At 41.5% G+C, this 16,350-nt stretch overlaps 1 protein-coding gene across 7 annotated transcripts in view; it reads left to right on the top strand.

Annotated features, from left to right (window-relative positions):
• LOC111250661 (uncharacterized) overlaps nucleotides 1–16,350 on the top strand; it is a 136,534-nt gene that overhangs the window by 106,594 nt on the left and 13,590 nt on the right. Inside the window, exon 1 of one of the 7 annotated variants that reach the window (XM_086990735.1) lies at nucleotides 11,448–12,756. The exons of 5 other annotated variants lie outside the window; for them this stretch is intronic. In XM_086990735.1, coding sequence (XP_086846861.1) covers nucleotides 12,712–12,756 — 45 coding nt within the window. In that variant the 5' untranslated portion in view covers nucleotides 11,448–12,711. Of the gene's footprint in view, nucleotides 1–11,447; nucleotides 12,757–16,350 lie in introns of those variants that run through there. One more of the 7 variants, XM_086990739.1, reaches the window with a different exon arrangement.

A 16,350-nucleotide genomic window follows, 5' to 3' on the forward strand; every position in this document is an offset into this window, starting at 1 on the left:
ATACGTCTCGAAACTTTTCAGTCACATAACCTAGAAGGGGCGAGATAAAACCGGCCGCTTCACGTTTTTTCTATCTGGTCTGCGGCAATGTCGTGCCATCTAACCAGGCCTTTATCAGATGATACCGGACTACCCAGGCGGGAACTAAAGCTGGAAAGGCTGGTGTTAATGCTGCGAATACCATGTTGAAATGTTTACATATGCCAGTGACAATAGGAGATGGCTGATAGGCTAAAGGTCATAATTGCGCTATGTATGCTTCACTGTCTGAGCCATAGCCAAAACTAGCTGAACTTCGCGCTGTTGATGATAAATTAGCGTAAGTATTAAGAGAATAGAGCATGCTGTACACGTACAAAACGTTACTAGCAATGGGGAGTTACACCTGTCTTCCCCTAATACCCCTGTAATTTTATTGGATTATTATTTCTTCAACGTAATGACGTCTTCACGAATTCGTCGCGCTTGTAAAATGGCACCGCTCACGCTGCTATCTTATCGTCTCGTTGTAAGTTTCCACCATGAAGCTTCCCATTCATACAAGTTAGGTGTAAGGAGAGGCCGAACAACTTATAAGCACTACCAAGCAAAATTTGATGACGAAACAGATTAGTACGATCATTTCAGCTAAGCTCATGATGCGGTGAGTGTTCTGGCCTGTTGTCTATGTACATAACGAAGAATACAAACTAGCCATAATCAACGAATCCAGCGGCTGAATGTACTTGTGCCTAACGCCATTTCCAACCTTGAGCGAACCGAATAACTTAAACTTAGCCCATATGATTAATGTGACGACGTTTTCGACACTCGTTCTTAACGCTAATTAGCCAATTCAATAAGTTGTGTGCGCATATGATGAGGGAGTACTTAATCGTACATTCGAGCCTAAAGAAGGGGGAATTTTATTATTAGTATATCATATCTAGGCAACAGATTTCTACGACAACATCATTTCTTGCTGTGCTTCAATGTACGAACTCAACACGTATTATAGCGTTTGCGAATTTATCTATGATAATAATTATTGAAAAGTTGCACAAGCCCTATCCTTTCGACAATCGAGTCTTCCGATCCTAATAAAGTTCTTATTGCAAAGAAGTCAGCGTCAGATGATAAGCATTGCGGAACTTTTCAAAAACTCTATTTACGGCGCCTTTTTCACACATGTACTTCATGCCTGCGTACGATCGCATCGCGCGTTTGAGGTCAACAATGGAAGTAATTAATCAAGTAGGCAAACAAAAAAAATACGGCGATGAGGCAGAGACAATGATATTTTGTAGAATTTGCAAAATATAGATAGCTTTTACAATGATGCGTGAGAACTGCGGTGGCATTGCTCCCAATTTCCGTGGTGTCGCCCCTGTGATCATCCGTAGCATCGCCATTTTGGTTGAATGACGTAGGGCTGGTCGTCTTTTTCGCGCATAATTACTTTCTTCTTGTTAGTTTTAATTGTATTTTAAAATTTGCTTCTTTCGCCGGGACTGTCATCATTCTCAGGGGAATGCGGCGTGGGTAAGTACAATATTGGTAACGCAGTGTTCTGATCCAGTTTGTCTGAAACTTCGTCAGAATCTTGATTAGTCTGTCCGGCCGTTGGTTGGGGTTTGCCGCTCAGCACCGAAATAAACGATTCCGCATGATGACGACACATTTAACAAAGAGCCTCAATCAAGTTTGGGTGTGCGTTATTCATTCATTTAACATAGCACTGTTGATAATGGCGTTGGTTCAAGGCTCATTTCGTCAAGTTGGTCCGACCTCAAAGGTTTTACGGACCAGCGCACTCGTGCTCTAGCGCTGGTTCAATGTAGAACGTCGTATAGCATGCATTGTTAGAGGAACTAGAGAATTGTTCACGAGGAGCTCACCGAGTGAGGACCACTGGGCCATCATGCAGAGGGTGGCAGTTTAAGGGTCGCCTAGCCAAGTGGCATTAAAGGGGAGCAGTATCGAAGCGGGGCGTCCTGTAACCGAGCTTATTGTTTGTTTCTTTATCATATAGGAATAAGTACTATTTAAAAGAAGCCATCTTAAATAGTGTAGATTCGAAATATCAGTAGAAAAAGTTAGTCCACTATATTTAGTATAATTCGCTATCACACTCAGCTACAGTTACTCAGCTCACATGCCTTCAAGCTGAATATCTATTATCCAATTCTACAGTATGGTCCGAGTTCAAGATCGGTGCTACGCTGGGTAACGATGAAACTTTTCAAAGTTCATATACACTGTTGTACACACCGCTTTACTGTTCTTAATATTAGCCATTTTTCCTGAACGTTGATACCGAACGCCTTAAACATATTCTATGGCCGCTTTGAATACACCACAAAAAGCTAAGACCTAACGATGGATCGTCGTCTATCCAGACATCTATCTATCTATGAGATAGATACCTCCATAGAACGCAGTCAACTCCTAGGAGATTCGCTGTTCGTTTTTATTTCAAAGCATGCCCCATTGTCTGTCGAGTCGGGTCCCAATTAACCACCCTCTTCCTACGTATATCGCTTATTATCGGCAAATAATTTTCATCTTATATGTAACAGGTTATTGTTTCTGACACAGAATACCATTTTGTCATGGACAGGTACGCGCTTAGGGTTAAACTATGGCTGCGCTTGAATTCCCGAAGAGTATCCATCGAAGACTTCGATCTTCGGCGATAACCGAGTAATTTTTCCCTATCTCTTTTTAAATACATTTGTATTTGGAGCACTCAACTCAGCGAACGAATTTCCTTTCCGACCTTATTTTTTTGTGGTTAGTTTAGTAGTAGACTGCAGTGTCTGCAGTGAGGGCGCGCGAAGATTATCACTAATATGTAATTACCATGACGAATAGCTGAAATATATGATACCCGTGTTTGACCTACATTCATTCCCGTTAGGAATCAATTTCAATTTTGGGGTCAGAGTAAATTCTGCATGGGTGTGTTACCAAAAAAGCTATTATGAATTGACCCTTTATGGAGGGTACAAAGATTTCAGTGTTCATATAGACTATTTAGCTGTTGTAAGCGGCTCCGGCGGCTTTTTCGAATTAAATAACTTTTGGGCTAGATATAACCGCTAGCAGACAAAGTTAGGCTGGCGAATACTCAAGTTTTTTAAAAACTTCATTAGTAAAAATAAGTTGAATTCATTTGAAAAGAAATTAGTCCAAAAAAAGAAACATCATTAAACTGCGAAAATATTAACACTCAGTGGTAAGGCTTTTGTTTCTCCGAGGCTACAGCGCTACGGAAATTCATCAAACGTTGATGAAGACACTTGGCGAGAGGGTTTTAAGCAAAAGCACAGTACGTAGCTGGTGCAAACGTTTCACGGGTGTTGCAGAGCAACGAGAGCGTGACCCGATAAACAAAAAAGCACTGCTAAAGGCAATCAATAAGGCTCTTCACGAAATCGGAGCTTCGAGTCCGAAGGCTCTAAACTGAATCTCGAAACTTCTAATCTGAACCGACATTTGATATGTAACATATTACAACCTATCGAGTGGTGTCGTCCTACAGAGAAATTACGCCCGGGGGAAGCGTCGAACGGGTTCGAGCGTAAGGTGACAGTAATACTTACAATCAACACTCGAATCGTCTGCTACGACGAGAAGCTCCCTGAAAGTCAAACAGTGAATGCAGCCGAGTACCTCGAATTTTTCGAAAGACTTATGGACCCTTGTCACGACAACTGAAAGCACGCAGTCTGTTTACTTGGTGACCACGCAAGATTTTATAAGTCTGCTTCAGTCACGTTCTGGATTGAGCAAGTGAAGATTAAACGTTAGCATTGACCCGTTTGTTTTCTCGATAAGTCCCTGTGATGACGGGGCTTCTTATACTCTAAAAATGACAACTGATGGGCGTATCTCACTATCGATCCACTTTGAGAATCCGTAGATAGAGAAATTGCAATGGTAGGAGAAGCTGCTAAAACGCTAGGGCAATTATGTAATAGGTAAAGGGGAATAAGAAAAATCATCATTCAAGAGTTATTCACCCTCTTAAGTCCGCCAGATTCACTTAGGACAGTTACACTAGGACTTACCCAGCTAGACTTAGGACAGTCTAGCTGAGAGTTAGGGTTTCATAACGTTTCGAATTTTGCGGCCGATACCGCAGCTGAAAATTGTTCATGTACTTCGTGTACGGCCACGTTCCTGCGACGAACTCTTCTCCGGCTATCGGGAACTATACTTAACTTCGGCAGCTTGGGCTGATAAGCTAGGATGATATCCGGAATAACACGGGCTAAGCTAATATAAACAAACAAAGGTCATTCGTAAGAACTTCACGATAGCAGAAAAAAACACAAATATCTGCTTTTAGTCTCGAAGCTAATAGGCAACAAGTTACAAAGCCTGAGAATAATCTAGTTAAATTTCGATTGAAAATCGTTCCCGAAAATAGATTCCAGTCGATCACGTATCAATCTTCATCTCGCTAAGTGTTTTTTTCTTCACAAATGACGGTAGCCTAGATGGTTTCTAGGCAACGGTAATAATGAATAACGTTTAAACATGGGGGCGTCTTTCGACGTGCTGTCGCTGCTATTTTTCCGTGGACGTTTTCATCGCATCAATCCAAACCGATTTCGATCGATGCCAACATCCTGGTTACCACTGTTTACCCCAGGTATTTTTTTCCACAAACAGAAGCCAACCAGCCATTCCGTATTGGCGCCTACCCAACAAGGCCAACTCACGAACGTTATTTGCCTTAATTACTGCCAATTTTGGTACACATGTTCGTATGGATATACGTAAGTGTATACATATAATAAAACTATACACGTAGCATCGCTTATGGACTGCTTCTGCTATTTACGGGAAGGCAATCCCTTCTTGCTAGTCGCTGCCACCACTGCTTTTACTAGTAACGATGATGATGATGATGATTCTGATGATCACGATGGAGGTGACGATGATGACGGCGCTGGCGGTCATGTGCGGGGTGCTTTTGCCGTCAAGATAGAGAATTCCCATAAAGACTTCCATAGTTAGTCAGCATAGTCGTTGGTATTCACTTTCTGGTCGTTGGTCGGCCCTGCCGCTCGTTGCGGTGATGCGGTAGCCAGTAACTAGCAAGTAGATGTATAATGAAAATTAACACGATAAGTTCTCGACTCCGCGTGTGCGGTAGCTGGTCATACGGCCTAGTCAGAGTCGATCATCAGTTGGTTCAAGGAAACACACACCAGACGCGGCGACAGATAAACATACAGATCGAATAGTAGACGAACGCATAGACATCCGATGAGTCGGGCACGCCCGTCGCCTTCGATGGCGGGTGTATCGGCTTTGTGCTGTTACAGAAGCAATGATAATTAATAATAATGTGATTCATTGTAATCACTCGCAATGATAATGACGTAAGGGGGTTGTGATAACAATAATAGGGATATAAAGCTGAAGCTTTTCGACGCGATCTATTAGGTCGGTGCAGAAGTGACGTTCGGTTTCATTCACCGCTTTTAGGCTTGCTTCATTTGCTAATGATGAAAAAAAGGTTTTCATTTTACCCAAGCAACAGTTTATTTTTTGCTAGGTTTGAAATGTGAATATCTGATGGCGTAGAACGACATTTTCGGCACACCTATCGATACACATTAGCACACAACGAAAACAGGCGCCGTTGTCTAAAGCTGCTATTTAAAAATGGCCTTTAAGAACGGGACAATTTTTAAATAAGCCTATATCTCGTAGTAATAGAATCCCCACTGCACGTCACTCAACTTCTGTTTCGGCAAAAAATGACTGACCACTGAAGCGTCAGCCGAATCAGCTATGTTTGCCATGGATCCAAGAAACATTAATTTATTCACAGAATATTTCTAGGGGCTCTATATATTGGTAAACTGGAATTATGTTTTCGTACCTTTGAGAGAGCTTGCACGTTAGAAAATAGAAATGGCCGCGTTGGCGCACGCAATCTTACGCAGCAGTAAAGATCCATACTACATTAATGATTTTCCACTTAAAATGGCGATGTAGACACTGTTCGGCTTACTCTGGCCCGGGCACCCTGACGCAAATCGATTACCTCGTAAGATATGTCGCCTGTTACCTGCATTCTGCAGCAGATCCACAGGCCAAATTCTACTGGCCATCCTCATCGTATACGTACACGGCGTCCACAGTTTCACTCTATTCTTATTCCTTAATACGCCTGAACCTTCCGTTGTTTTAGTCAATAGATCATTATACATAAGGTACAATGCCCCATTTCAGTCCACTGGGGGCCTACTGATTGTCCAGCTACAGTAGCCTACGGTGAGCCTGTTTGGTTCGGCGCAAATCACATTTTTCGTTGTCGTCTACTCGTTGTCGTAGCAAAGTTGATATAGCCCCGTTCTTCTTCATTTAGACTGCATCCCTTGCTTGAACAGGAATGAATAAGCAAACAATTTTTGTACCTTTGCCTAGAAATCTGGCTATAGTGCACAAAGCCTCACTTTGCACAATCTAAATGTAACTATATAGAACCCCTAACATCAACAACTAACTCCTACAATCTCAAACTTATTACAACTTTCCCCCTACAGGTACAGATGTATTTTTCACGGCTGTTATGTACCACGTATATAAAAGTCCACCTATAGAATCTGACAGCGGAGGATCATCTGTTAGGTTTTAAGCTAAAATCAAACGCTGGATTGCTTTGTGCTAAACGTAGCTAGGGATTAACATATATTATATATATATAAGCGATATATTATAAAATATATCTACAAAAGAGCATTCTGGCTAGCTGGTCGACCTCGTTATTTACACCCAACCTTACCCCAGGAGTCGATTCATGACGTGTTCTAAGAACGGCATGCTTGTTTCGAAAGAGAACCTGACTTTTCTCCATTTGATGCTGAAAACACCATATGTCACTTACCCAGCACTCTATCGTAGGTCTATTTTTATCTAACGTAATATAAACCGGCTAACTATACAATATATGCACCTAATGTATATTGCATTCTCTATACTAAAACCCCAAAATCATAAAAACGATCAAGTTACTCTTCTATGATATACATATACTCAACGTATCGCTGTGACCACTTTTAGGCCGCTTATAGTAGACTTGTTTAAAGCACTGAAGGAATAACCGGTACGCTTTTCGGCGCCACCAAGTATGAGGTTGACGCACAGAAATACCATGGGGTAAAGGAAATAACGACCCTGGCGCATCGTTTTTTGCGTTCGTTGCTTATACCGGATCGACATGGCCTGTTAGTCCGGAAAAGGGCACATTGCAAACGTAGCCGCACAAACACGAAGGTTGACCTTGAGGCCTTCGAGAGAAACCGAAGGACGTGAGGTCGCAGGTGCGAATAGGGGCGAATCGGGGTTCAAAGTCCTGACATCTGTCTTGTGCTTTGCTGACACGTTGCCTTTCTAAAATGGAGCGCAAAATATATAAAAGGTGCCATGCGAACATTAAAAAAGGACATACTCGACAAACTGCCGTAAAAGCAATGTCGATCAGCCGTGCTCGCCGATACGCTATAGAATATTTTCGATAATGACCATACTATGTAAACGAGATTGTTGGATCAACGAAGGAAAGATAACTTTGCAATCCTTGAAAGAACTACTAACCAAGATGCGTTTATATGAAGTGAACACATATAAATAATAAATTCTTGAAAAAATTCTACTGCGACAACGAATAAGCGAAGGCGAATGACCCATTCGTTATATTTCCTAGGCCTACAAGTTTGTAGAACTTAGGCGCGATAAACTTGTTTAGCGTATAGAAGACGACCAAGCTTCAATGGTACCCTGAGTAAATAGCGACAACTTTTTTAATCAATCGAGCTAACTAGAACCAGAGTTTAGGCTAAAATTCTATGCAGAGGTACTCACGAACTGGAGAAGTGAGTTTGAACCAGCTTGTTCTTCACATAAGTGTGTACGCTAATAGTAAGATGGATATTTATTTCAAATATCTTGTAAAAGGTGCTCCCAGCGTCTTGGGAGAGCATAAGTTTTATTATTAGATGGGAGCAATTGAACCATTAGTACGTACTTTCTCTAGTCAATCACAGAATCGTCTGTTTGGGCTACGGTGCTATCGACAATTACTTAATTAATTACTTTAGAGCTCTAGCAAAACAGCTTGTGCTCTCTCCGTTATTTAAACTTAGCATTGTTTTTGTAAGGAAATATTTTACTACAGCTAATGGTTCCTAATTTCGAAAGCAAAGATTTGGGGAAAGATGGCAAAAGTTGTTTATCTATCGTTATAGTTTACGAATCATAAAAAACCGAGAAGTTTTGTTAAAAGTGCTAGCAATGACTGCAGCACCAATCATCGATCTGACAATGTACACGAAACAAGGTCTGACAAAGAAATGTCTCTTAGTAGGGGAAATATGGTTCAGTTTTTTTTTATCTGCAACATCACTTGATTGTGCCTCCGTTATTTTTGCCGCTAGCTATGTAGTATTGATTGAATAGCTTGGTCGAACTTTTCATATTCAACAAACCATAGGAGCGCTGTCTAAATTTCATACGCATCAAATAATCCTCTTTCTGTTATCGGCTCTTATACAAAATATATAGACTCATTCTCTGTCTTAAGTGGTTCCCATGGGAGATATACTAAAATATATAACCGATTCGCTAAAGAAGTTAAGTTTAATTTTATTTAGTCAAATATACGGGTTGGAGAGTACGACAAGACTAACAAGATGAGCTATAATTTAGACGAAACACCTCGGGCCAGATTCTTTGTTTCCTTTGCTGAAAATAGAGGCACCATGGCTGTTTCTTGACGAAGAGTTTTTTCCCATCGTTTATATTCCTGGTTAGCCTTGAATCTATCTGCTCTTTTGCTATTTATCGAATATACGTTATCATATTTGAGCCTTAATTATGACTATCGGCAACGTTATATATGGACAACAGACCGCTGGTAACTGTTTGAAAAATGTATCGATGTTACTCGCGATCTAACGGCGACATTTAACGACGTTTTGAGTGAAGGCACCATACATCATACCTCTACCGCCTGACGACTTCGCCAATAGGCACGACTTTGACCTATCAAAAAATGGGACATCTTAAATGGTATCTTCATTACAATAAACAGGTACTGCAATAATCACACCATACGATTCATATTACTTCAGTCAAATTTTCCCCGAACTCATCTTTGAATCCTCTTTACGTCACTTGAAAAATGTTTCCAACGGAGTGACGCCGTAGCCCCTTTAACTGCCGCAGTAACTTTCACCATAACGTAACGTAATAACGTTTTTTGTTTTCACAACAAAAACTTCATGATCTCTTTTCAAAAAAGATGTATGTTTCTGCAACTAGATTATCCAACTGCTGACATGTTGAAAATCTGTCAAGTGCATTGTATTATATCCAGCCTTGGTAGAATAAACAGCACTTTGCTTGCCTCCAACGGTGCAGTCTTCATGAAAAAAACGAGCATTTAAAAAAAACGAAAATTTAACTCACAGTAAAATTTTAATCAATCTGATCACTTGATAGAATTTAATTTTTTTAATATATCTATTAAAATTGGCTGACTAACATAGTATGATCAATGGAAGTCGCGCACTCTATTGTGCTGGAATATAACTTCAATTTGTTTTAAATGTTCCCGTTCTGGTTTACTTCTCCACTGTTTTACATGTTAGATTGTTTTTGGTTATTTCTGCTCTTTAAAGAAGTTTTCAGAATCACCCGTTCGGTATAGCATCAAGGATTTGGCCCCACTAAGGGTTCTGATCGAGGGAGGTCTTGCTAAATTGATCTGAAATTTCTATACTAGCCCTACGAACCGATATGGTAAATGTTTGTCATGATAATTTCTCCATTTTTCATTTACTTCTATGTATCATTCGCTCTCGTTTTTTCCACAAGTTCGCTTTCATTTCGTCCTGGAGTCAACAGAGTTTTTTTGTCGAATTCAAGTTTCAGAAATGAAGGTCCGAATTTATCGAGATTAAAATCTACCGAAGCAGCCTGATATATTGGTATAGAAAGTACGGCTAGAGCTCCATAACTGAGAAATATTAGAATAGATTTGCTAGGTTCAAAGAAGGAATCCTATATTTAAAAGATGCATCTCACTCCCGGTTGACTATCAGATGAGGACTTCGGATAGCAGACAACCCGTTAATGGTGTAAGAAGATAAGCTGCTAGCATCAGGCTAACGTCAGGTATAGGAATTTATGTAATATTGGTAGAAACTTCGAGAACCATAAGCGCACAAAATAGCAAACCTTCTCGTTGGCTCCTAACATCTCGCCCGACAGCCACAATTATAGGTTTCTGTAACGTATTATCACCGTTGACAAGAGGTCATGTTTCCATGTCGACATAAAAGAAAGAAGGGAATAAGGAGATGTGCTTATGCTGGATCTTCATACAAAGAAGACGATGATTTGCTTTTGGTAAGACTGGAAGGATCTTATGCGCTGACACATGCTTAAGAAGCACAAGATGGTCAAGAAAGACCTACCTATGGTTGCATTATATATATATATATATAATGCAACCATAATAACCTAACTGGAGAAGCTTTTCAACACGACACCTGGAAATTTCTAGCGAGAAAGACTCAATAAATTGACTAAGATAATTTTTTTTATTGAACCTCGAATGGAACGCTACGTCGTTTTTACCAAAAAAAAATAAATAAAATAAAATAAGATTACTTTGGCCTAGTATATTTTATAAAGGTTAAGCTGTTTTGTCTATTAATAAATCGATGCCTCACCTCCTCCACATGTATTTGTTTCGTGTGTATATATACGAATTCAATTTAAATCTGTGAACGTTATTTAAAACACTATATTGTAGCTTTAGAATTTTCACAATTATCAATCATGTCCATGCAGAAAGTCTGTCATGGTAATTAGATGGTGACATCAACAGATAGGCATAGCTAATTTCAAACCTGTCTGCTATCTGTTTCATCTCAGTCACACCCTGCGTGGCCCTGGTACGTGCATAAGCGCCCACTAACTAATAGCTATTAGGGGAAGAGCACAAGCTAGTAATACGTAAACGTTCGTTTTTGGGCGTTAATCACCGAGAAGACAGTTAGTTTCGGGCGCCCTCTGCTTAACTGAGCTCGACTGATTGTACATGGTGACTCTTTGTCTGTGTCGTCATGTTTGTTCTTGTTGCTATTGTTATTGATTTGACTTCGTTTTTGCCGTTAACTTTGGTTATAGCATACTGTTTTTGTGTCTGTGGCAGTTACTATCAATAGTTCCTTCCTGAACTTTTTTATCGTCGACTGTCGTTGACGCCAGGGGTTGGATGCATGCGCTCGCAGGTTCCTATGTTTTAGCAGCGCCTGTTCCGTCAGTTGATCAGTGTTTTTTTTCGCCCCTCATCGTTGCCGACTCCCCTCTCCAACTTAGACTTACCCTCCTCGCGGATTATCTGTCACCGCATCATCGCCGGATGGGCGACTGTCGGACGCTTGAACGTAGCTAATGCAGCCATCCGAACGAAGCATAGACCAGGCTGGCGGTTAAACACAAGCCAATAGCAGCTGCAAATGCGCGAAATGGCTGGCACACTGACCATCGGCGTTTGGACCTAATCCAGTTGTTACGTGCCCTCAACGAGTGATCGCCATACAGAGCCAACCAGCAAAAAACTTGTCGTTTTCACCATCTATTCTGAAGCATCGTTAGTAAATCTAAACGAACGCGCCGAGTCAGACAGATAAACAACGGAGGATAAATTTAAAGGATATTAGATGATCACCAAGACGACCGGCTGCAGAAAATATCTGAGACGACCGTAGGCAATAAGCGTAAGTTTGCTCGCACCATTGGGGATTAGCCAGAAAACATACGTTTCCTAGGATCGAGAAACGGGAGACCGCTCTACGACAGAAGAGTAAATTCATGACAGAAGGGCGAGATAGATTCAAGATGAAAGAGAGCAAAATTGTCATAGTCAACCGAAGTGTCAATCGAGTAGTATCCGAAGGCAATAGGGAAAAAACATGTTTATGAGAAAAACGCAATGAATGAACGCTAGAAGAAAATCGTAAAAAGACCAAATTGAGGCAAAGAACACTGTGTTTTATTTCAGACCCGTTATTAGTGCACGCAGAAAACCGTGCAAAGTTCGTCTATGTGTGCTCGCGGCCTCTAACGCAAAAAATGCTATTGTAATTTGTTTACTAACGCGTTATTGTCGTGCTACCCCTGCCATTTATGCCTAACCGTTAACTAGATAGCGAAGTACAGATGTGGAAAACTTCAAGGGCTTCAAGGTCTTCAAGGCATTGACCCTTACTCACAGTAGAGTTACTGTGTTCACATGCAGCCGTATGAATCGCTCACGTGAGTATACGGTGCTATCGTGAAACCCTGCGCAAAAATTCATCTTTATTATTATTCGATCGCGAAGGCAATCCTCCGCGACCTTTTTACCTGCACACACTATTGGCAGAGAAGTGGCTGGTGTTAATGGAGCCGAATTTTCGATTCGTTAAATTACCGTGATAGACTTAGTTGATAAAGCTGGACGGATACTAACGGCCTGTTTGGCCTGCACATTTCCTTTGTCGCGCCCGAACGGCGGCAAAAGTGCTGTCCTATAGATGGACAGACAGAGAGACAGAGTGGTCCTTTCAACTTGCCCGAACCGTTTGCAATTGCGTTTCGAGAAACTATCGACAATATGACATTTGTTGTGTGCAAGTGTTTGTGACTGTTCCGTCAATGATGTGTCTACTGTGCCTCAGACAAATGGGTGTTCTCACACAGGTAGGTCAACAACGATATCTAGTCAACGATAAGGTGTCTTCGCCAGAAGAATCGGTAAACGTTACATTAAAGAATAACAATTATGAGCAACCAAGGCAGTGTACAATTCTACCGACTGCAGGCTCTGTTCATTTGTCCGCAGCAACATGACATGTAAATTCTCATATAGCAACAAGTCTTTTTGCATCTGGTTGATTGTCAGTTTGAATTTCTCTTTGCTTCCAAGCTTTTATGTCAAGCCAAGAAACGTTTTTGAGGAAAGCCTGCATGCAATGCTTTGGGTTTTTCTTTGGAAACAAACTGAAATTTCTATCTATTCAGATAGAATATCAGTTTGGGCTGATAATTATGCATGCAGCCATCATGAATAAACGATATTTTTTAGTTTCTATTGAAGATGCCGTACTGGTCTTAGATGAATTCGGTAATCGTTTATGTAACGGTGTCGTCGTACCCATACATACGGCCAACGAAAAACCTACAATACGCTGCAACATTCATCTATGATTGGAATACACTGGTCCGTACGCTCATTATCTGATGCTGATATCATCTGTATGAGTACAAATAATCATTCCATTTATATTTGCTTGATAGTTTGATATGATAAATCAATCAGATTTTTCCCGATGCAGAGCTTTATTCTAGACACGAGCAGCATCTTGTAAACGGGCATCTGGCACGGACCGTATCAGACGACAATGGGCGTATGTGTTGTAGTAGATAGCTGACGTTAGCTGAATAGGATTCATTGTTTCCTTCCTGTTACTCAATTATTAGTTGGTCAGTGATTCTACGAACTTAGCGCAGAAGTGCCGACTAGTTCGGCAACAGATAGAAGCAACAAGCGCCGACAAGCGCCTGAGCTCGAGAGCCCTGTGTACTCGGATCGATTAGCAGATGAGCTGCATCTTGGCTTCCCTCGATCGCATACAATGTCCATAATTAGCAAAATCTCTCCGAAACAAATACGGATTAAGTGCTCGCCAAGCCCTAGACACCCATCAACTGACAGAGCATGTTTTTGCGGTACTGGTTGACTTATTTTGACGCATCCATATAACCGCTTAGGCGGGTTATGCGAACTCGGTAAATTCTAGGTTTGAGACTTTTCTTACGGTTTGTTTGCCAGCTCTGCTGACAAGCACCATTACCAGCCATTGTTCATTAGAAGTTCTTTCGGTTTCGATTAAGACAGTATTAGTATGGCCCAACATCGTCGTCAGAGCATATGTTTTTCGCTAATCGCAGTAGACCGTTCTGGTCTAGCCAATGGTGCATAGATGCTTAGTCATCTCGAAGTCAGAAAGGTAGACGAAAGCGCACCCGTGAACAAAACCGGCTGAAAGGTCAGGCTGGATATCATCGAAGTAGCCGCCGTAGCTCCTATTGTAGAAAGCCCGATTTCTCGTCCGTCCTGCCCATGCCTGAATGCCTGCAAGAATAAGTAGGTAGGTGAACAAACAATTTAGCCAGCCAACCTAAGGCCCTGGTCATTTTGCGACGGCTAATAGTGGTTCTAAAATTTTTTCGTTTCGGTCAAATTCTCTGTTTCTCGAGAAACGATCTGTCTCATTCATTGTATCGCCTTGTCGTCCATTGGCCATCTCGTTCAAAGTCGTGCAAATGTAAAGCTCGTTAAAGCACACATGGTACAGATGCTTTATTCTGAAACTCATTCGTGGGTGCCTTGTGTGCCATGTGACGCTTGGGTCTAATCCCCTCTGGAACAGAACGTAGCAGAGGCACTGATGATTTACGTGAGATATTGTGGGCTAGGTCCGTTCAAGCGAATTTTTCTTGCGACTGCTTTAGTTCGGCAGAGTCAAGCTGGTGAAACGAAATTCAATGTGGAAATATATACGATGTCGGCATCGTATGAGATTCCGATTGACATATTCGTACGTTGTGCGTGACCGAGACTGGAACTTTTACATATCTGTAGCAGAGGCAGCAGTGTCGCGTCCTGTTTAACGACTCTCACCGATCGATGTTACTGCCCATACCGCGCGAACGTTTATTTTCTTCCTTCTGCATTGATTAAAGCAATAAACGATTAATTTGGTGTTTGTCTACTATAGTTAGCCAGGCATAGAAAAGTGCTGCTGGTCAATTTTTTCTATCGCAAACGTATATTTCCTACCTCCGTATTGCGTCTGTAATCGTAAAACTCGAGTTCGGGGAACAACTTGGTTCTCAGACGTACGTCCTGTTTCAACTGTTGATCGCTGTGGCCCGGATCTCGTTAATTATATTTGGCACGCAAGACAGTCGAATCAAATTCTAACGAAATTGCAATACGGTAGTAGAGTAACAATATCATCACTCTCTAATCGCTTATCACTATCACTTTGATTGACAGTGTTTGTATGGCATCTGCGTCGTTTGAGCTGTACGCGTGTGTGTCTGTCGTATACGTCTGAACGACCGGCTTCTAGAGCCAGATGAAAGATCAGCGAGTGACTGCAGCTTGTGCGAAATCGTTCAAGGTTACGTTTTCGCTCTGATCGATTGTGTCGGTCATGTCGAACTTAGATCTATGATTACCTTTTCAAAGAGTTTTAAACATTTAAGCCACATAGAGTCTAACCTACTTTGTTGGCCGATACGTAAAGCCGCTTTAGTCGACGATCACTAGTGGTGAATTGAGTTAAATGTCGTGTTACATATACGTGCGCCGGACGCACGGAGAGATATGATGGGCATGATCTCATATCGTTTAATGAACCTGGCCAATTGTTTATGGAACGTACGTGCTTCAAGTCGCCTAAGCAGTCAGTAAGAGAAAAAGGGTTAGCTGGCTATTTTAGAGCCAGTTTTAGTTAGAGCACTCCTGTTATACTGCACCTGTCGTCGAACACGGAGCACAAGATCGCAGAAGGCTCTTTAGAGACAACAGAAAAGGCCGCTAACACGACAAGGCCTGGATGGTTTCGAGTACCTTTTGGATTAACACGGCGATTCACAGAAAAGCCACTGATTGCTATTGCTAATTGACGATACCGTATGGGTCTCTGAGAGATTCGTTTAAGTTTGAATTTATCATCTGTACTTAACATGCGTACTATGTATCTTTTCGATCAGTTTATGCTGGGCAAAATTAGACCCACTTAACCACGTCCTCCAAGCGTCATATTCTTGCTATCGTAACTCGTTTATTATTATATATACACAGATGTAAAGTTTTCACTCTAGCTAGCAGTATCTATTCGGGCACAAGCTAGCCAGATACATGTACGATATCCGGTCATAATACAGGTAGACACATGATCAGACTGACGTCGGCAGCATCTGAAGAACGGATATGCTGCCTGCAATTAACTGATCGATCAAGGTCGGGTGCAGCTGGAACACTTTCCGACTGTTGGGTCAACCCCTGGCAACAGATTTACCTAACGCTACAAAGCAAAGATAGCCTTGCGCCGAGATACGAGCCCTACAGCTGACGCTATTACAAGTCGACATAATCAACTGGCCGCGACCACCCTCTACGTTGAAAACAACCAGAGTAATCGTTCAGTAAACCCACAGCATATATTAAATGGCGCGGAGCGTATTGAACTCGCGTCGGATACACGTATAGGCGATTACTGT

Source organism: Varroa destructor, unplaced genomic scaffold (genome assembly GCF_002443255.2).
Source record: "Varroa destructor unplaced genomic scaffold, Vdes_3.0 BEIS01000005.1, whole genome shotgun sequence".
Taxonomy (NCBI): Eukaryota; Metazoa; Arthropoda; class Arachnida; order Mesostigmata; family Varroidae; genus Varroa; species Varroa destructor.